The sequence below is a fragment of the Ooceraea biroi genome, chromosome 7 (assembly GCF_003672135.1).
Source record: "Ooceraea biroi isolate clonal line C1 chromosome 7, Obir_v5.4, whole genome shotgun sequence".
Classification (NCBI taxonomy): Eukaryota; Metazoa; Arthropoda; class Insecta; order Hymenoptera; family Formicidae; genus Ooceraea; species Ooceraea biroi.
The window spans coordinates 12,975,530-12,997,495 of NC_039512.1; the positions used below are offsets into that span (position 1 = coordinate 12,975,530).

General features: G+C 41.1%; 3 protein-coding genes across 11 annotated transcripts; 1 reads left to right on the forward strand and 2 right to left on the reverse strand.

The window, feature by feature from the left end:
• Positions 1 to 3,731: 3,731 nt before the first annotated feature.
• Positions 3,732 to 8,282, forward strand: LOC105279681 (proton-associated sugar transporter A). Of its 8 annotated transcripts, XM_011339600.3 has the most exons (10): positions 3,735 to 3,840; positions 3,958 to 4,015; positions 4,255 to 4,533; positions 4,754 to 5,016; positions 5,376 to 5,627; positions 5,777 to 6,027; positions 6,117 to 6,251; positions 6,349 to 6,522; positions 6,938 to 7,177; positions 7,500 to 8,282. In XM_011339600.3, the coding sequence occupies exons 3-10, from the start codon at positions 4,334 to 4,336 to the stop codon at positions 7,893 to 7,895; spliced, it is 1,911 nt and encodes a 636-aa protein (XP_011337902.1). In that variant the 5' UTR covers positions 3,735 to 3,840; positions 3,958 to 4,015; positions 4,255 to 4,333; the 3' UTR covers positions 7,896 to 8,282. The 8 variants fall into 8 exon arrangements, with proteins under 8 accessions (XP_011337896.1, XP_011337898.1, XP_011337900.1 ...); XM_011339594.3 differs by having other exon boundaries at positions 3,732 to 4,155; XM_011339596.3 differs by having other exon boundaries at positions 3,732 to 4,113.
• On the reverse strand, positions 8,113 to 14,398 carry LOC105279683 (tetratricopeptide repeat protein 21B). Of its 2 annotated transcripts, none has more exons than XM_011339604.3 (10): positions 14,271 to 14,398; positions 12,853 to 14,055; positions 12,311 to 12,568; positions 11,187 to 11,908; positions 10,733 to 11,049; positions 10,196 to 10,530; positions 9,620 to 9,827; positions 9,245 to 9,558; positions 8,774 to 9,167; positions 8,113 to 8,547 (listed from the first exon to the last, which is right to left on the reverse strand). In XM_011339604.3, the coding sequence occupies exons 2-10, from the start codon at positions 14,002 to 14,004 to the stop codon at positions 8,309 to 8,311; spliced, it is 3,939 nt and encodes a 1,312-aa protein (XP_011337906.2). In that variant the 5' UTR covers positions 14,005 to 14,055; positions 14,271 to 14,398; the 3' UTR covers positions 8,113 to 8,308. The 2 variants fall into 2 exon arrangements, with proteins under 2 accessions (XP_011337906.2, XP_011337907.2); XM_011339605.3 differs by having other exon boundaries at positions 8,309 to 8,547; positions 14,301 to 14,393.
• On the reverse strand, positions 14,203 to 20,906 carry LOC105279684 (DNA-directed RNA polymerase, mitochondrial). Its single transcript, XM_026971456.1, has 13 exons — positions 20,745 to 20,906; positions 20,039 to 20,152; positions 19,797 to 19,972; positions 19,444 to 19,655; positions 19,000 to 19,379; positions 18,541 to 18,890; positions 18,039 to 18,308; positions 16,608 to 17,957; positions 16,317 to 16,476; positions 15,895 to 16,138; positions 15,569 to 15,740; positions 15,380 to 15,480; positions 14,203 to 15,269 (listed from the first exon to the last, which is right to left on the reverse strand). Exons 1-13 carry the CDS (start codon positions 20,869 to 20,871, stop codon positions 15,158 to 15,160), a joined length of 3,768 nt encoding a protein of 1,255 aa, XP_026827257.1. The 5' UTR covers positions 20,872 to 20,906; the 3' UTR covers positions 14,203 to 15,157.
• Positions 20,907 to 21,966: the final 1,060 nt, after the last annotated feature.

A 21,966-nucleotide genomic window follows, 5' to 3' on the forward strand; every position in this document is an offset into this window, starting at 1 on the left:
ATTCTTACTGCAATTATTAAAAAAGGATTAGTGAAAAGCAGAATCTCCTCGCGGATTTTATTCTCATGTAATTCAGCGAAAATTTCGAGGATACATGCTGAAGTATCCTCCTACAAATATTTCTGTTAGAACTCTTTCTGGTAATAAAATGACGTAAAGCTGAAATAAAATTGTAAAACTGAAATTTCTTCGTGAAATTTTATGAATAGTTTAACGAAATTTTTGGAAGCATGTTGAAGTCTTTTTCTGTAAATATTTCTCTTAGTATTCCTCGCAGTATCATTTCAATACTTTACCCAAATCAGAAAGAATTGGTTGAAGCAATGAAGCTCATACTGATAAACATGCATTTTCACAAACGCATCGACACGCACGACCTTCGGCTGCGATTACTTTTTGATCCGCACAGTCTAGATTTAACCAGCCATGGAAGTCGATAACGGCGACAATAATTTCTTTATTTAGAAACAGTCGGTTAAACCTACTGTTGATTAATTGGTGATGTAATCAGACACGGGAAAACACAAAGCAATCGCAGTCGAGAGAATGGGATTATCTGATCGTTGGTACCACGAAGATTAGTCTCTATTTAATCCGATCATTAGTTCAGTAAAGATTGCTCCTTCTTGGATTACCATTTCAGATATCGAGGATTATCAAATCGTCATCAACGACGTATTTTTCTTTGGAATGTATGTTGATCTTTCACAAATATCAAGTAAAGATAGTAAAATGCCATTTGATATTTTCGGTATTAATTAATTAATTTATTATTAGCACTTATTAGTGTTGCAACTTCAGCAGAAAATGTGTATCTTATATATTGTTATTTTATATAAATACTTCGTTAGTGGAATCGTGCAAACGCTTACAATAAAATTTTAAAAAATTTCAAATTCTGGTCATTATGAAGGTCGCGGATTTCTTTACTGTCAACAATCCTTAATAATGCACTATAAACATTTGATACTATAGTGCACGCACAGTTTTATTTCCCAAATTTTTTGGATTGTACATTAATTTTGCAAGCATATTAAATTATGACCGGAATTTGTAGAGTTGTTCTCCAAACAGTGATTTTTTCAAACAGAATTTTAGAACAAATAAAGTCCAGACTACGTGCGAGTTCAGACAAAGTTGATAACGTTTCTCACCCTTCTCTGAATGATGCTGAAGAGATAGAGAGGAAGGACGTCGTTCTTGAAATACCACAGAAGCTTGGAGGCTGCAAAACGTTTTCTTCACGGATGACGGCCTCGTCGTTCACCAGCACTGCCTTTCGGTGACCGCGACCCTAACTGCCTCGAGTACGAGCGCGATATTTAGGCGAATATGGGCCAATGGCAAGGAAACACGCAGTGTCGACAATAGGACTTCAGCACCTCAAGCAACGTGCACAGAAATCAAGAAATTGTATTATTATACATTAGATCAGTTGATGAAGCTTCCACTTCTAACAACACTCTCTTAACAAAGTCAAGGAATCTCTTAGAAGAAAAACAAAAGGAAGGAATGTTTCTTGAAGCAGACGTTAACGAGCTTAACAAAAAAACAAGAAATTTTCTTCAAGCTTATTGAACATTAACATTGATATTTCTTCGAAAGATAATATAATAAATAATTGATAAACGGACGGTCTTCAATCTGAGCCGAAAGTATCATCTTTCGAAAGAAATTAATCAATAAAAAAATGTATTAATCTGGATAGAATCAAGATTCTCTTCAACGAATGAAGGATCGCTCTCGGAAGCATTTGACCAATTCTCGCGCGTCGGCCCTGCAGAAACAATTGGCGGGTACCGGGACAGCCGGGACACCGCGATGCCTTAATTAGAACAAGTAAGGTGTGAGCGAAAACTATTAATTGCGACGTCGTCAGCCAAATCGACACGTATACTCACTCGTAAAGACGCTGATCACCTATCTTGCATGTATCAACGCTTAACTGACACATCATCCACATAGGGCTGACGATTGTCATAGTTTAAGTAGGAAAATTTTATTAACTATGTTTATAGAGATATTGAATTAAAAAAAATAAGATATCATTTGCAATATATAATAATAATAATGTACGAAGTAACATTATCATTATCTTGAGCGCAGAGATAAAGCACGAAATTAGTCTAGCACTCTAACTAACCCAGATTGCGCGTATCGCGTATCTCTTTGGGTCTCGTAGGACCGAAATTAGCTGGGCAGTTAAGTGTTAATATTGTTAACATATTCGTATTTCGCTGAAACTTCTTCACATTGGTCGTCCATTCATCCGGCGGAATTCTTGAAGCTGGAAGGAATCCTGAATTCTCATCGTGGCGAAATTCCAGCAGTACTCTCGGCCTTGACGAGCTGCCATTGATAACAACGTTCTCGCAGACGTTTAACACCGTTTTACGCCGTTGTCGCCGATATCAACAACAACGCGATGACGACAATGAATATCGATCCAGTGCGAACGCTTTTAAAAGCACACGGAGAACGGCGCGTTAACGAAGCGCGCGTAATTTCCTGCGAGGAAATTGTATCCTGCCGCACTCGTCCACGTTCTTTCAGAAGCCGACGGAGAGTTAGCCGGTCTCGATCAGCTGCACTGTCCTTCGAAGAAAGAAGAACATCGCGAATCGACTTGTCGACTGGATCTGGAAACGGAAAATGTAATTTTAGATTTCTACTTCTTCCGGCGTGCAAAGATTTCTCAAACCGAAAGTAAAAAAATGAATCTTCAATTATAAATTCGAAAAAGGCTTTCTCGTTGCATATGTTCTTGAAAAAATTCGTTATATAGACATAATAAATATATATCTATAATATAATATTTCTATCACTTTTGTTATTACAAACGTTTATTTATTACAATGTCATAACGTTAATCGCGATGTTCAAAGATTTTCAGGGAGAGGGTTGACGCTCTTAGAGCGCCTCGCTTTTCACCCTCGGACGTATCGAACGTCACGAAGACCTACAAAGAGCGCAGAGTCTTCGTTGCGTGAACGACCTTGATCAAAGCAGTGTATTAGATAAACTATCGACCGATTCACTGTTATCCCCGGAAAACTCATTTATTCCGCAGGGGTGTTATCTGTGTCTTTGCTCTCTCTCCCCGTAATTTATTTATCTAACGAGAACGAGAGAGATAGTAAGGAGGCGAGGCGGAGAGTGAAACACGAGTGCAGAGCTGTGTTTACTCAATTTCAAACGTATTTACTGTTATACCACGTAATCGGATTGCCGGGAGACGTCCTTCCTTATATTGGACATCGCGTAAACCTCCCGCCGGTACCATGGAAAAAAATTGCAGCAGTAAAGTCCAAAGAATCTCCCCCGGGGTTGCCGGGCAACACGATCGTGTTCCCGTTGCCGCACTGATGGAAATCCAGCTTCTGTAATTAAAAGTCTTGTATACAAAAGCTCTCTCTCTCTCTCTCTCTCTCTCTTTCTCTGATTTTCAATAATATAAACAGAATCAATACCGCTCTATACTTAGACCCAATCGTGCTCAAGCTGCAGCTTCCGGGAAGCTCAATGTCATGATGATGTCGTCGGAAGTTCATGCTTACTTGATCATCTGAAAGACAGGTTGATATCAATTAGGAGACTTGCTGAGTAACGAGCAACTTGCTTAACATGGAAAGCTCATCCTCGCGAGTCGGGACCTGTCTCAAGCAGGTCCGAGATTGCGCGGGCATTTCTCGAGCTTTCGTGCTTTCGCAGCGGAGGTCCCGCTTGCTTCGACGGACGGACTTGCTTCAGTCGCCCATTGGCCGTCCGCGTCCGCGCTTTCCCACGGAAGTTGGTCGCATGAGTCGCGACGTGGTCCGGGCTTCGACTCCTGAGCGATTCGTCCGTATCACGACACTTATCACTGTCATTAATAAAGTGCAATCGCGATTGAGAATGCTTCGTGTTATTTTAATCTGTGTTGTATATATATATAATTAGAATTAATATACACAATAGATAAAGAAGACAGAGATAAGGTTCGCTGATTCAGGCGGCTCAATATAATCTGCGAGACGTATGACAAATGCTTATTAATAGTTATCATCAGTCTCCGCAGCATTAAAGATAAGATTTTAACTAATCTATGTGAAAACCGGATCAAATCGGATGAAAGTAAAATAAAACTGCATCTTTGATTAGTGCAAAGAGATAACAGTGTGTGACAATAATAATAATATATTTTTTCGGTTAATTTTAGTGATTTGCAAAAAAACATGGTATTTGTGATCTCACAAAGAGACCTTCTTTTTCTAGAATAATGAGTTTTGATAAACTTGTGCGGCTTATTGTTGCACCGTTGAACGTGTGTCACGCGAGATAAGAATTGACAAGAATGGTGGACAAACTGCACGACTACGAAGGACTCGCTGGTAGAATTCATGGTGTTCGCGACGCCATCAAGGAACGATGGGACGTCTGGAAGGAATGGAAGAATGGTCTGAATCTGGATCAAGGTCTGGACGGCCTGAAGCAGCACTTACGGAAGCCGCCCAAGTTGGAACGCACGTTGGAAGACTATTCTCACATTTACAGGTGAACAATTCTCTCTTCACTTCAATAATTATTCATATTTTTGTACACTGATTAGACATATTGTCCTTCTGGAAACGGAAACTTCTTCTTCCACAGCATTGGCCATATATCTAGTGTTAAATTAATTAATTAAAAATTGATTATTAATCAAAACTCATCAATTGTCTTAATGAAAAGAAGAACTTTTAACTTTTCGTTTGTTTTCTTCATCGTCGATCAGAAGGAAGACTCGTGCCGAACTGATCAGGGTGTCGGCGGCCGTGATGGGGATTGAATTCTCGTATGCGGCGGAAACAGCTTTCGTCTCGCCGACGTTGCTGAAGATCGGCGTCGATCATCAGCACATGACGTTAGTGTGGGCACTGAGTCCTCTCGTGGGCTTCTTCGTGACCCCCATTCTCGGTAGTATGAGCGATCGCTGCAAGCTCAAGCACGGTAGGAGACGGCCCTTCATTCTTCTGTTAGCCCTTGGTGTTTTCATAGGCAAGTATGGGATGTTTTCGATCGTTAATATCTTCTTTCACTTAGACGTAAAAAAATTCTCCAATATAAAGTATAATAATTATAGAACATCATTCTGAACTTTAATTGATACTAGTCTAAACTGAAAAGAAAATGAAAGATTTTATTTTGCTATGCAACTGAAGTTAATTTAATTTTCATTAAAAATTCTATATTTTTTGTAATTATCTTTCTTATTGCTTTAATATTACTAAATATTTATAGTACTATTACAATTTATACCTGATTATCTTGCCTCATATTCAATTGTTTATTCTTTTTCTTCGAGCATTTTCACATTCATTGTTTTGAACAGTATTCAATTTTATTGCTGCTTGCAGGCCTCATACTGGTGCCGAACGGAGAGCATATTGGCTACGCGTTCGGCGACAAACCGTCCCACACCAACGAGACCATCCCTCTTGGACATCGCACAACGGCGAAGCTCGAGGAAGCGGCCGAATCAGTGGAAAGAGCTTTCTCGCATTCCTGGGGTATTTTCTTTACTATTCTGGGCACGGTTCTACTCGACTTTGACGCCGACGCCTGCCAGAGTCCCGCAAGGACTTATCTCCTTGACGTCACCATACCCGGTAAGCGATAATACGCTTTTCAAGAATCTTGATATAAATTAAATTAATGAAATTAATAATGGAAAGTATTAATATAATAAATTAAGAAAAGATATTTGGTGAAGAATTTAATTAAAGCAATTACATCTTGGTGTTCATGATATTCACAGAGGACCATACAAGAGGCCTGAGCACGTTTACTATAATGGCGGGCCTGGGAGGTTTCATGGGCTACGGCTTGGGCGGCATCAACTGGGATGTTACTTCACTCGGCATTATGCTGGGTGGACACTTGCATGTGACTTTTACCCTCATCACGATCATCTTCGTCATCTGCGTCGTCTGTACGATTACTAGCTTCAAGGAAGTCCCTCTTGAGGTACTCGAGAGAGACCAATACCGGAAGGTGGACGAGCCAAAGGTGGATTTTGCAGTTTTGTATTATCTTATTGTTACTTCAATTTCTTGAAGTTTTATTCAAAGTTGAGGTAATTTTTTCGACACTTTTAGGCGTCGGAAGAAGCCGGAGAGACGGATAACAAGCGGGATGAGCGCGAGAAGATTATCCTTGATGAGTTAAAGACGTACGGTGCTCTCAACGGTGCGACTCAAAGAGGACACGAGACTACTTCGTCAAAAACGGAGGTGAGTCAACGAGAAATATCTCAATATTGAATATTCAATAGTATTTACGTTAGTAATTTTTATTTCATTCACGCTTTTGCGTAAATTATTTATCAAGGAATTTACCCTCGATCCACTGCTGATGCAACCTTTCGATCAACCGGAGGCACAGGTCTCCGAAAGCAACCACGTCAATTACGGCCTTGATGACTTGGAGCGTGAAGTAAACCCTAAGGCGACCTTGAAAGAGTACCTGCTGTCCATTATCTACATGCCACGCAGTCTTCGTCAGGTATCTGAAGAATACTGCCAATTTTGTTCTTCTTTATGAATCCTAGTAGGACATATTCTTTTATTTTCTTGTCATCTTTTTCAAATAATTCAGATTTTATTGCAAAATACTATTTTATTTCTTTTTATCAAACAGTGTAAAATTCTTAGCTGTAAAAGTTAAGCTTAAGATTATATAAATAACTAATAAATCAATTTCTCTAGAGCTTTGAATTACATAATATATAAAATTTAATACAAACTTTCATATTTTATTAATGTCTCAAATCGTTAATTATACAACTTTGACTTTTTTACGACTCTAAGGCACTACTTCAATTTTCTCTTCGTTAAATAATAAAAGAGTAATGTTTGATGAAAAACTGCATTTATGCTACATTTATTTCAATGATTCATTGCAAGCTTTCTATCACCAGGTATGCTTGACTAATCTCTTCTGCTGGATGGCGCACGTATGCTATTCCTTATACTTTACGGATTTCGTGGGTGAGGCGGTGTTTGGCGGGAATCCGCGAGCACCCATCGATACCGACGAGAGAGAGCTCTACGAGGAGGGCGTACGATTCGGATGCTGGGGTATGTCCATGTACTCGCTGTCCTGCGCGTGCTACTCGTTGATCATCGAGCGATTGATACAGCGTTTTCGAGTACGCAAAGTAAGAACTTTTGATAATATAGTGACTATTGTCAACAATATTTATTAATTTCAGTTTAAAATTGATATTTTTATATTAATCCATCCTAAAGTATATGTTTACGTAAAACTTATATAAAATTTATAATGATGGAAATTAGATTTTACTTCACCAATAATCTCAGAGAATCTTATATCATCTAAAACAGTCAGCCAACTTCCAAATAATATAATAATTATATTGAGAGTTTCAATAATTAATATTCTAATTAAAAGAGAACGTACAGAAGAGAAACAATAATCCACGAATGTCGCATTCAAGCAACGTCTTTATCCGTATCCAGGTTTACATCTACGGGCTGCTCTTCTACAGCGTTGGCATGCTCCTGATGGGTCTGACGAGACACCCGGTCGGCGTCATCATCTTCTCGTGGACCGCTGGCGTCATGTACTCCACATTATTCACCATGCCGTACTTGTTGGTGGCGCACTATCACAATTCTTCGACATTTGCTCTCACGACGACGGGCGACGCCGTCTCCAACGGCTCTGTGCGCGGATTGGGAACGGACATTGCCATCGTCTCTTCTATGGTGTTCCTCGCACAGTTCCTGCTTTCCTGCTGCCTAGGCACAATCGTCAGTCTTTCCGGCTCTACCGCCGCGGTCGCATACGTAGCCAGTATCCTAGCGATGTGTGGTGCCGCCTCGGCCACGCAGATCATGTACCTGGACCTGTAAATCTCCTTCAACTCTAGTCGTCGAATCTAATCAGTTTGGATGTTAAACCGTTCAGCAACTAGTGCTCGGAATTCCGCGTCGCGTCAAGTATAATCTCGCCGGAATCACTTCACCGAGTCATCGTCGCTCGAACGTACATTTCGCTACTTAATAAACGTCTTAATTATTAATTATTAAGCTAATTAATTACACAAACAACTACGTCATCTCTTAGATGCTGTCGTGCCAACGTCTACTGTAATTCGCTAGGCATTTATTAGTCCTAAATTGGTGTAAAGTATTTCCAATATAATTAAGAAGATTAAGAATCGTCTCCAATATCGTAAGAAGGACGGATGTGCATTCATTATGTAATATAACGAATAAAGGCTCGATCAATATATAAACGAATCCAAGCTGGACAAATTCAGATTTCACGTGCGCAGATTATTGATGCATTTCTCCAGAATATCCTTCTTGATACGTGGATAATCTATGTTCTGTTTCAACACCTCGTTGCAGGCCTCGATGGCGTCAGCGTACATTTTCGCTTTCAGGCAGCAGTAGGCCAATTTGTAGCCGATCGATAGCTTCGTTTTGCCGCCGCATTTCCAGGCTTGGGTGTATCTTGTGGCTGCCTCGCGATAATTCTGATCTTTCTCAGCAATGTGGCCTGTAAGTAAAAATATACTAAAATGCAATTTTAAAGCCGATCTTATGATTAACAATATAGATTTCTCAAGTTTTTTAATTACAGAACAGAATTGTACAACTAAAATTTTGATATCTCAACCTCTTTTATAAATTTTTTAAATAAAACAATTTTTTATAAATATTTTTACAATTTTTATATAATTTAATAATTTTTAATCTTAATCCTAGTTTTGACAGAACATTACCCGACAGCTCGTGGGCTCGTACGCAGGTGGCATTATGCTGCAGCACTCGTTTCAATAACTCATTTGCCAGGTCGTACTTGCTGGACTGCACGTAGATGTCCGCCAGCAGCAACCAGCAACGTTCCAGATATTCAGCATCCTCAAACGTCCACACGTTCTTGCTAACGCGCTTCAGGTGATTCCTAGCGCGCGGCGTCTGCTTCAACAGAATATGAGCGGTGGCCATGCCAAGAGCGGGACCCACATGATCTCGAAGGGTGTCTTGGCTCGCCAACGCGGTGCACTCCTGCAGAGCCTTCTCGATGTTGGATTTCTGCTTGGTGGCCAACAGGAAGAAGTTGCTGAGCAATTTGTGAGTTAGTTCCTCGTGCGGACTTCCCTTGGGATTCAGTTCCTGCGATGAAACATGTATTTTAAATGTACTTGTGCCTAGTTAACATTATCTGATTCGAATAATTATTGACATAAAACCTGCAGCAATCGGTAGGCTGTCCTCAACGCCATCGTCCTCGAGTCCTGATACTCGGCATCTTCATCGTTGAATGCCTCGTTCGACAGAGTGGTATCGTCGTCGGGATCCAAACAGATCTCGATCATGTTGTAGATTGCCTGCTGACCCCACTCGGGATCGCGCCGCGCGTAATTAAAATTGCGCAACGCGGAATTCAGCTTGCCCGTTCGCCAATCCAGCAGCCCGGCACAGTAGTAAAAGCCGGCTTCGACGTTGCCAGCACCCATCGCGGTCTGAGCGCGTTGCAACCATTCATCGAGGTCGTCCATGGCACCTGGGACGCACCGTGTTAGTTCTCCATGAGATATTGTAAGAGAATCTGAAAGATGCAGTACCTGTTCTTCGGGACACTTCGATCAATCTCGCCAAAGCAGTCCAATAAGTGGGTTGGCGCATCAGCAGTTGTCGGAAATGGAAAGCTGCGGTGTCGAAATCTACCTTGCGGAATGCTAGGTCCGCCATCATCACGGATGCAGCCTCGTTGTTGGGATCGGCGTTTAACAGGATCGAGCAATTCTGCGCGCACCGGTCTAAATTGTTCATCTAACAAAGACAGATTAATCAATTAATAATTTCGAAATTTGAAAATTAAAAACCAGTAATCATTTAATGAGCAAGTCGTTATTTACTCGTTAATAAACAAACGATATTTTAATGCATTTAATAATATTAGACTAATTAAAAAATTTACATCGCTTTTATAATACGTAATTGTTAATTTAAAATAAAAGAGGAAACAAAATGAACTCCATTTAATATTTTTTTCATAAGAAAAAAGACAGTTATTTAATGTCTATTTAACAAATCCTCTATTAATTAATATGCCTATTAAAAATTATGTATTATAAATTAATTTAGATCCTAATTTAGATCGGATTCAATATTTTAAGCTGAATGATTCCATTGCTCACCTGCATATACAGTTTTGCCAAAGAAAGCAAAGCGTTCACATCTGAGGGCTTGTGAGCTAACACTTCCTTGAAATGTACGATCGCTTCTTCGTAGCTGCGCATGGCAGACGCATAGTCGGCCATCGTCAGACAAATATTCGCCAGCACCTGCTTCTGATCCGTGATATCCGACGAAACGGTGAGACGCTGAATATACCTCTGCTGATTCTCCTTAGCTTCCTTCAAGGTAGCCAATGCGCCCCTGATGTTGCTCGACTTCTCGCGCACTTTCGCCAACAATAACAGCTCTTGTCCTCGCATCTCCAAGCTGAGGATATCCGACTCGCCTCGTTTATCTACATACAGAAAAATCATATATAAATAAATAGCAATGTAATCCATACTAGTCTCTTTAAATTATTATGAAATGATTAATTAAACAAAATTAAGTTAATAAAATTAGATATTCATATAATTGTCCGACATTCATTGATGGTAGTTTAATTATCAATATTATTATAATATTAACAATATTATCACACATTTTAAGAAAAGTACCTTGCAACTCTTGCACCAGAGTTGCCTCCGCCTTGTCGTATTGCTTCATCTTCGTATACAAGTTCGCCAGATCTAATTTCAAGGCGCCGCACTTGTCCTGCTTCACTACATCCTTGTAATAATTGATCGCTTTCGCGTACTGATGTGCCTTAACGAGTGCCTTGCCCATTCTGTTTGCAATATCCACCTTGTCAATCGGATTTTGCGACAGTGCTTGTTCGTACGCCTCTATCGCTCTCTCGGGTTCTTGTATAGACATGTAGGCGTTCCCCAGCATGCTGTATGTTCTCGGTCCCGGACAATGTTCTACCAGCTCCCTAAAAAGTCAATGTCAGTAAGAAATATTAATCTTAATAGGAGCCTAAAAACGAGATTGACGATACGTTATTTTCAATTTTCCATAACATTAATTAAAATAACATCAGCTAGAAAATTAAGATCGAGTTCTCCGTGCCTGAAACACTTGGCGAACGCCTGTCGGTCCTTCTTGTAGTTCAGATAGATCTCGGCCAGCTTGGTATGAGCCTGCAAGTAATATGGCTGTCTAGGACCGATGCTGCGCAAGCAGCCAATAGCGTTTTCCAATTCCCCCATGTCCAGATAGACCTCCGCGGTGCCGATGGTGATCCTTCCCAGCTCAGCGGTACCAGCGAGACTCGTTTTCGCGTCGTCGACGAGCGCTACCGCCTCGGCGAATCGTCTGGCCTTGCTGTAGGCCGCGATTAGCTCCAGGTACAGCGTCGCACGGTCCGACGTAGACATGTCAGACTTTCTGTTACTGTTGCCGGTTAAACCTGCCACGGACATGGCCGTCTGACAGCTCTTAATACAGCTGTCCATATCGCCGGCTTCACGCTGCACCATGCCGACGATGAGATGGTAGATCGGTTCGTCCCGGATTTTGAAGTTGTAGCTCAGGCCGACCTCCAAACTCTGCGAGGCAAGCTGGTACTTGCCTTGGCACGCCAGGATCTGCGCCATCGTGAGATGCGCTTGTGCGTTGGAAGGCTCCACCGTGTCCAGCAGTCGCCTCAGCAGGATCAGCGCGTCCTCGTACTCACCACTTTGCATCTTGGCCCTGCTGAGCAATAACAGCGCAGCGGTGGAACCCGGACAGGCCTCTATCAGTCGTTCCAGCAAGCGGACGCTCGGTTCCTTCTCCATCGCGGTGCCTTGCTGAAGATGAAAAAAGATAGATACAGTCACATTCTTTTGGCTCATAAATGTCTCATTTATCATTCTTAAAAATCGTAGTAGAATTTTGTTATAGATTCGCTACGATGTCGCCGCTGTATGCAAAAAGCCATTTTTAAATATTAAAGATAAATGTTAATTATGTTCAATGTAAATCGAATTCTCCATCATTAATTTATAATATCGCAGATATGTGAATTTATGAAGTATGCATTAATTTATGTAACATGTTATTAATTATAGATATATTAATTTATGGTAGACAGTGAGGTGTGTATTAATTCTATATAGAGATAATATGTTTTGAAATAAAAAAACCTCACTTTTTATTTGATTCTTCAATTTATTTCTAGCATTTTTTGTCTTCTTTGAGAGAATAGATACCTGGTCGTCGGCCATCGGGGATTTGTTCAACGAGTACATCAGTCGTTGCTTCGCAATATCGAGACAGAGATCCGGTTTAAGCTCCTTAAGGTATTTGTAACCATAGGGAAGTCCTTCGCAATTCTTTAGCAAAACTTTTGCCGCTGCATCGAGATAGCCGAGTGCCTTAGTATTGTCTTCGTTGGAGGCAATCTTCGCGGACATGAGCAGCAGCCGCACATTCGTCAAGTGCGGCTGTATCTCCATCATAATCTCCACCTAGACATGCCATGCCAATTAAGCTTCTGACAACTACCCCATGTCTTTTAGACGGATTGGCCTCAATAAACTGCAGTATTTTTTACTGCTCTTTTTCTTACTAAATGTTTTTCTTTCAGTTTTTATAATCATAATATCACCGTTATAATAATATAAAAAGATTAAAAAATTAATAACAGAAAGTTATTACATTTAATAATTATATTTAAATTTTATTTATAAATTATTATAATTTACTCGATTTTGTTAGTTGAACGCATCATTACTGACACACATTTATTTACCTGCTGGCGTGCTTGTTCCAGATCTTCTGCAGATCCTTCTAACAATTGACAGCGAGCCAGACCCATGAGTGCTGCAAAGGAGGACTGATCTGCACGAATGGCGCTCTTGTACCAATGCTCAGCATCCCTGATGTTACCCAACGCGACGTAGAGATCACCCAGCTCTGCCATCAATTCCGCATTGTTCGACGACGTTGCCTGCAGCATCTTTTCGGTTATCCGCGCCAGTTCCGCCAGAATTCCATGGTCCTTGAACGCGATGCCAGCGAACAACCGCACGTTCTCGATCAACAGGACCATGTTCTTCGGTTCGACGACCAACAAATTACGCAAGAACAGCTGCAGCTGCGGCAGACCCTCGCTGGGCATGCCATCCCTGCAAAGAGCCACCACCGAGCTCGCTTTCACAGCGTCTAGATTGTTGGACTCGATCGACAGCGCTCTGTTCACCATCTCCAGCACCTGTTCCCAGTCCTTCGCGGCTAAGAGACACTTCATCTTCTCTGTCAGAGGCAGCGGCAGCTTCGGATAACGAACGATCAGAGAGTTGAGGATCGAAATGGCCTCCGTGTGGTCGCCAGCGCGTTGCTTCGTCTCTGCGGAGCCCAACAACGCACTCAGATTTCTTGGCTCGTCCTTCAGGACCTGGTCGAAGAAGCTACCTGCCTCTGGAACGTTTCCGCCAGGGCTTAAACTAAGTTCCACCCACCCCTTAACGAGGAGTACGTTAACGTTCGCCGGTTTCAGTTTGTACGCTCTGTCCACGTATTCCTTCGCTTTGTCTGCTCGGCCAGATAGGAGCGATATGGATGTTGCGAGGCACAGCGCAGTGTAGGGAGCTTTCCTGCGCTCGTCCCGAATTCTGTTCTCCATCTGTGTCACGGTGCTCCTTTCCGCGTTGCCATCGACCAGAGCAAGGTTCTGTACGAGCAAAGCCGGTAGCATAAAATCTGCATAATTCAATAAGCTCGAGCTTTCTTTGACGGCCTCGTGACTCTTCCTGACGAAGACGTACGCCAGGCAGAGTAGAAGCTTTAGCCGCTCGCTGTTCGGATAAGCATCACGCGCCTGCTTGGCGTGCATCAGCATGCCATTGTAATAGTACTGGCGACAGTACCATTCAATCAGGGCCACGTACTCTGCCTCCTCCATTTTTCCAGTTATTTTGTATTCTTCTTATGATTCTTGAAAATTCGATTAATCCTGGAATGAATTTCGTACATTAGAGTATAGGGAGATAAAGAAACTTGTTTTGCAATTCCGAGAAGGATTGAGAGAAGGAGACACACATAAAAATAAAGAAAAAAAAGGAAAACTTGGAGTTTACAGCTAAGTAATTTGCATTCTAAATTCTCGATTCGTATATCTACTTTTTATTGATGCTATATTTAATGTTGCACATTCTTTTATTGATTTACCTAATATATCTAATCATGTTCTACGCTTACAGACATTGTCCAATTGCACGTAAAATACGCCGCGCTTCACGTTGTGTTTGACAATGTGCAAGAACCCTTGGCGATGGATCAGGTTATTTCCTCAACGCGATGTGACACGACTTGACACGGCGATGCCCATTTACTGGTCCGGCCTGACCATTCCCCGCTCACTGCTCACATTTTGCTAATACAGTGTACAGTCAAAGTGACGCGGATCTGACAGGCTGACAAGTGAGACACTGAGACTTACAGATCAGGTTATGTTTGTTGAGTACGCGGTTGTCGTGGCAACCGATCAACTGAATCTTCAATCAAACTTACAAATGCAAATTATCCATACGCTTATTCAAGAAAGTCTGAAAAGAGTTTCAAAAGCTGTCTGTAAAATTTAAAATTAACCGCATTTTTTAAATATTTGTTATTTGATGAATTTAATGTAATAAGAATTATAAGATAATCTTGTAATATCTTATAATTTCTTATTCAAAAGTTCAAAACAAAAGTAAACGTTCAATATAAAATATACTTTTTACATAATTCCTTGCGATTTCTAGCGTTAGCGTCATGCTCGTCGAGCACGTGTCCATTATTCGATATAATTAACATTGACGCGCAATATTTACACATAATTATTGCAAAACCTTCTAATATAAAAAATTTATGATGCTAGAAATTTGAGAAATCCATTTTGAACACATCTTAACAATTTATTTTAATTAATTGGCCAATTAATTGGCCAATTGCAACAATGAGCACCAGGACTGGCCGTACGCTAAAAGCTTTACATTCTCACGAATGCGGTTATAATACACATGTGTAAAACCAATACGTATCTTCGAGACGTGATTATTATACAGCTATACGTTTCAACTGAAGAAATATTCGGACGACAGCACCTTTGTGATGTCGAAATCACCCTTCTTTGGCAGCTGCTTCAAAACTTGCAAGGACAGATCCTTATCATTTCGCTTGGTAATCCTGAAATTTAAATTAAAGAAAATTAATAAGAATATTATTTTGACTAAAACTACGTTTTTTCAATATTTCTGCTTTTTTATCCTTAAAATGCTTCAAGTTATTTAACTTACCCTTCCATTAAGAAGTGCTTTTTGTATCTCTCTGTAAGGAACATGGATAAATCTTCGAGGATAGGCTCACTGTGCAGCGCGATGAATTGTTCTCGACAGATCTACGAAGACGAGGCATAAAAAGATTCTGTTGAAAAATATTTAAGTACGATACATATAATACATGTAACTCTATAATTCACTTCTTACTCTGCTCATAATATTCACTGTACACGCATGTGTCCAGAAACAATCGTGCACCGACATAAACGTGATCCCCGCCTGCTCGCAGTACAAACTCGTTAACATCATGTGGCAGGAGTCCAGCGAGTGAATGAAGTTCGGCGCGAAGGCGTTCTTTTGCTTCAACGTATCCGGTTTCCTGCAAAAATCACACAAGCATTCACAGATAAATAATAATTTTATACTGATATAAAAATATCAATTCATATATCAAATAAAAATGCGAACATGAACGCATCAGAAATACGCAAGAAAAGCGCAAGTACACAATCGCGGTGAACGACCGTGCTTACTTTAGAATTTTATTGCTGTGAGTGGATTTGCCGCGCTTGAAGTAGGGCTGCATAACCGGAAGGCCCAACGGCGTCTGCCATTGAACGTACTGGTTGCACCTGGTCGAGATGACGCGGGAGCAATCCGTGAACCAGTCCTGAATCTCCTTTGCACTCGTGAACATCGTTCGGAGTGATTTAAACGTTTGCTCAACTAGGTATAGACTGCCGCTCCAGGTGTAGTTTTGATCGAACTCCTTTAAGTCTGCAGGATACAAAAAACAAATTAGAATTGAGCTGTATTGTTTTACGGACCTTTTATGAATCACTTTTGCCATAGGATTCCAATCTCAGCTTAAATAACGAAGAAAATTATTATAAGAACGACACAAGATAATTGATCTTAGCTTAGCAGAGGAAAGAAAAATGTTGATCTTGCTGACCGCTCAGTTGTCGCGTAATCTGAAGCCTCGCACCGAATTTCGTCACACCGTATACCGTCGTCATCACGGTTTGCTTGATTACTTTCCTGCTGATGTGTCCCTCCAAGATTTTGGCTACTTCGTTACCAGCCTCCGCGTCGGCCTTTCTGAACTGCTCGACCTACCCAAACGATTGTCAAGATTCGATAAAATATTTAGTTTTAATGATAGAGGCCTGCGCCAATCGGCTTTGAATTCTCTTTATTTCAAGCGATCAGTTGTACAACTCTGCGAAATACCATAAATACATACCATACCGACGACGACGCTGTAGACGTCCTGTGGTGTGCTCGAGGGATACAAGTTCACGCTTTCCGCACCGATCTGGTCCCTACCAAGCGCGGCGTAGTGCTGCAACCCGTTACAGCTGCCATCCTGGTGGATCGGCAACCGACTCACATACTCCTCCACGTTCGGTGACTGCAGTGCGTTATCTATCTCCTTGCACGCCGCTAGGGTCTGCCACGGCTCGTCCGATTTGGTCCACCACTTCTGTCCCGTCAATGGATTCCGTGCGCTGTCTATGATCAGATCCAACACTTCGTTCGCGTACTCGAGTCGCTTGTACGTCGGTTCCCTCTTCTTCATACCGGTCAAGTTTATCGTGTGGATCTTCAGCCAGTCCAGGCCGTTGGGACCCAGTGGTTTTCCTTGAGCAAACATGAGAATCGAACGGCTGAGGTCCGAGCTAAGATGCGTCAGATGTGGCGGCGCTGGGTACGCCCTGCCCCTGAAGTCCAAATTGTGTGGCAGCCAGAATGTCTTGCCCCTGAAGTGATTGGCAAGGGACAGTTTATAAAGGCAGTCGCACCAGAGTGAGTACAGCTCATTCTTTCTACGTCTGAGCTCGAGCAGTAATTGCGACAACTTGTTGCGATTCTTCTCCGTTCCGATAACATCGGACGCTGATGGTAACACCGAGGGCGACTGCGGTACGTTTAGCTCCTCTGAGCCGCCCTCCTGGAAGATCTGGATCAGGATGTCCAGCATCGGCTCGTTGATCTTCCAGGGAATCGTGCCGAGCTGATTCAGACAATCGAACGCCGGATACAGCTCCTGCGTCGGCGTGTTCCGCAATAAATGCACAGGCGTCATCCTGGTATAAACGTCGCGAATAAAGTTGGTCTTGGACAACAGGAAACCACCGGCTTTTATGTCGACCCAGGGGCGCGGCGGTACATACGTTGGCAGCAGAACCGTGTCGAAGATCAGCGTTTCCGGATCTGCGTCTTTGTAAAGCCTGTGCAGTTGCGGGTGCGGTTTGATCTCCTCCGTCAGAAAGGCGTTGCCCTTGTTCCGGAAAAGCAAGTAAAATGCGGGTATCTGTCGGTCGGGCGTGTCCGGCTTGTGAGGGATCTTGACGTTGTTCACGATGATGTTGTATAGAAACTTGCCGAGGTTCAGCAGAACGCTGCGTGGCCACTCTGGCACTGTAATGTCGGAGTAAACGCCAGATCTATTTGCCTCCTGAATAAGCTGCTGCCACTTAACACGTCCATTGATATTCTTGTCAGCAACATTGGTCTGTAGATACCACTTTAGATATTCCTTGTAGATTCTAATCACGCTCTGTACAACGCCGGCTTTCACTTTCCGCTGCAACTAAAGTTAAATTTTATTAAGTATAAAGTATAATATAAATGTAATAAAACATAAATAATGTAAGATAATAGAATAGGATACCTCATATTTCTTATAAATGCTATTTCCCAGGTTGTGATAAAGAGCCAACATGCTTGAACTGTACATATCAGAAGATTTAGCCAGCTGATTAATTTCATTCAGAATCGCATTGATGTATTCTTCCTTGGGTAGCACTTGCAGAAACGGATACAGACTCTTCCATTCCGATTTCATTCTGATCTCATGTTCTTTCAAGTAAGTCACATTTCTCTCAAAAGCTTCCGTCACGGACGATTTCCAGAACTGCTCCAATTCTGCGATTCGGTTGGCCTAACGGATATGCATATACGTATAATCGTACCGCAACTAATTTCTTGAAACTGTAAAACTTTGCCTTTTTTCCATAAAATTATTATATAAAGTCTTTTATTAATTATTATCATAAATAGAGAATTAACTAAGTGAGACACAAGCAGTCTAATCGATTAAATTCGAATTTAAGGATTATAAAGCAAATAAGAAATCTATTTCATTGTTGATTCATAGAATCGAGCTAACTCACAGCTTGCTGTCTAACATGGGAATCTCCGTTGAGCGGCGCGACACTCTGCACTTTCAGCTTGCACTGTTTCTCCATGTCAATCTGCGTATGTAACATATCATGCAACTCGTCCATGGTCACTACTCCCTCCGCCGGGGTCTGCTGCTTGCTCTCAGTCGCAGTCAGATTCTGCAGTAATTTGCAGTCGTACGCAGTATCGATGTCTCTGTACTGTATCTGATATTTCGGATCGACGAGCCGAATACATTGAAGAACGGCATTGCGTCGCGCCGTGTTCATCATCGTGTTCATTACGTCGTCGAAGGAAATGTTTCCCTTTTTCATATCCGCTGTCAATTCCGTCACAATCTCTGCAAGAAATCACAAAAACCTAAGATTTCGAATTCCACAAGTTCTTCAAGCACTCATAACTGCCAGATTTCTCGAAATGCAAGTTATACAATATATCTCATTAATCACCTTTTCGTCTCTTGTGATTTTTGATTTTCGCGACCATGTGCAACAGAAGAACGTACGTCTTCGCATTTGGTTGGACAGAATGCGTCTTCATTATCTCGTAGATTTCGAGAACCTTCTCCAGTTGCGCACCGGAGACGTGAGTCTCAATGAGCAGATTGTAGAGCGGAGCAGTACCGACTTTACTGTACTTGAACTGTTCTATAGTCTGCATTAGTATCCTCTGGGCCTTCTGCGGCATCCTGAGTTGTACGTAGATGTCCATGTACACCAGTAGTTGAGACATCAGGTTATGATCGGAGATGGAATACTCGAACTTATCCTTCTCCTTCATGAAGGGAATCAAGGAACGAAAATTCTTGTTACATTTGGACGTCTGTACGCTGAAAGAGTAATGATCAGTGACGATTCTTCTAAATTAATCAAAATAATCTTGTTTGCACTTACTGTGTGTCATTCTGATCTACATCTTTGTCATCGGTCTTGTTGATCTGCTGCAACGTATTCAGGAAAGAAGAGTCCTTGAGCAACATGGTGTGATCGCTCACACCAGACTGCTTCAGATCTTCTACGATTGCGGTCGTATCTTGTAAATACTCGCTGGATTCCTTAAGTATGGCGCTGTGTATACTGTCCACTTTTGTGTTTACTTCCTTCTCCTAAAATCGACATACTAATTTAATTCTTGGAGAAAGATACGTTACTTGAATAAAATCTTTAATTATAATTACATTTTAGAAATATTCAATTTATCTCCTTTTACTGAAAAATTTAAATGCAACTAGATTAAATTTACTTACAAAAACCGATTTCTCCTTGCATTGAGTTGTAGTACCCTTCACTGCTGTCGACATTGCCTTGGTGACCTTATGCAGTTTATCTAGCGTGACATCAGGCTGATCCATCAAGGCGGATAAATGAGTGGAGTTTAATTTACGCACTGCTGCTCTTCTGTTGTTGGTCACCTGATCCGTTACTAATATGCAACATACATAAATAAAATTACATTTTTGTTATAATAGTATTTACAGCTTTACTATACCTTCCAATAATTCTGCATATTTCTTAGAGCGATGTTTAATTTTCTTCTTTAAGGGGGCATGTAGTTCCAACGAATCGATTGTTGAGTAATGACGAAGCAATGCGTATCTCGTAGCTACAATATACAAATACACATATCAAAATTTGTACCATATATGTACCATATGAAAATTTAGAATCAATTTGTCTTTACTAAATTCTTTCTATTCAGCTTTCTATTTTATTCTATCTTTGTCTCATACTGAGAAAGATACCCTACAATGCTTAAAATATCCTAGTATTTCTTTTTATTAATTTCCAAATATCTCATCAGTTAATTTTCATCTCTTATCTCTTATCATACATGCAGTTACGTTTAAAATATTTCTATGAACTAACAACTATTTTGTAAAAACAATTTCAATGATAAATAACTAAATTAAAATTTCTCTTAATTTAAGACATCATATTACACGCCGCTTAAAGTGAAAATAACTGTCAGATTGTCATCGCGGCTCACTACTACTTCAGCTTGCCGGTGTGATTGTAACTGTGTGTTGTAGCAAAATAAATAACCAAAAAAGTTTACTCAGGTTTACTCAGTAAAGTTCGAGCGTGTTGCTTGTAATCATCTCGTAACATTTGTTCGTATTTATTCGTAATCATCTCGTGACGGATATATCTAACGCCTATTATTTAACGCCTTAACGTTTATACATATTACGTACGTCTGGGTTTCAAATGGTGGAACTTGCAGAACGAGCAGATTCGCATCGAGCGTTGCGTGGTCGTGTACGTTGACATGATACGGGCACTCTGCATCGAGACGGAGTGCGTCCTCAGGAAACTGAACATCTTAGGACGATCGCGCGATAAAAATCATCGATTGTCGAAAATACTTGTCGAAAGCGCCAGTGCGATGCGTTAACCTCTTCACGCCATAACGAGAAGCATGGCTAGAAAGCGGAGCAATCACGGTTGCAACCTCACGTTGCCGCCGCAACGAGGGCTAGTTGCTAAATCTAGTAATTCTTTCCTCTATTTTTTCCCCACAGAAGGCACCATGAATCTTTTGAATTCAAAACAAGTTCGAATGGTTTCGTGTTGAATTACGTGTCCGAACGGAAGTTTAATGTAGAAAAATTGATTCTTCTTTATCTTCCCTTGACTCCTTCGCAACTCTTTCTCACAAAGTGAAAACATTTCAACTGAATTGCGCAGCAACTCGTACAGTCTGAAGTTGTCTGAAATTGCGAAGATGTTCGTTAGCTATCCTCGATACCCATATTGCCTAACTTCACTGCGCCGCAGTTTCAAATTTGAATTCAACACTTTATCGATATTATCAAGCCTCAACATTTAAATTCAAGTGATTAAGATTGTAACTATTTCAATTATTTCAACACTGCAGAGTTCTCAACTTTGTTCAGCAGATATGACGTACCTCCTCGCGTCGGCTTGACGTTAACGAATCGAATCGAGGTCGCGCCTTTTGTAACGCAGAAACGCGTACTTTGACATTAAACGAGCGGGCAATCGTAATAAGGAAAGTGACGTCAGAAGATGAATCATGGATTAATCGAACAGAAAGTCGGCTTTCCTTCTCAACTTTGTTCAGCAGATACGATACGTACCGTTAATCTCGGAGGAAACTCGCTACCTTGTGGTATTGTCCCACACTAATTGCTTCGGGGCCGGAAGTTTCCTTCCTCCGTTTCTTCTTTTATTTTTTTTTCCATTTCCCGCGCGATTTTTTATTTTTCTCGTACCCAGAACTATCGCGATATCTCCTTCTGATTCGTATACATACCTGTTCTAATTACGCTGCATAATTAACCGTGATAAGTGATTCTAATTAATTCTGCCTATCCAATACATTCTGGTTTGATAAACTATTTCTGACATTTAATGATAGCTGATGTACGTATAACTGATACCAGAATAATTAAG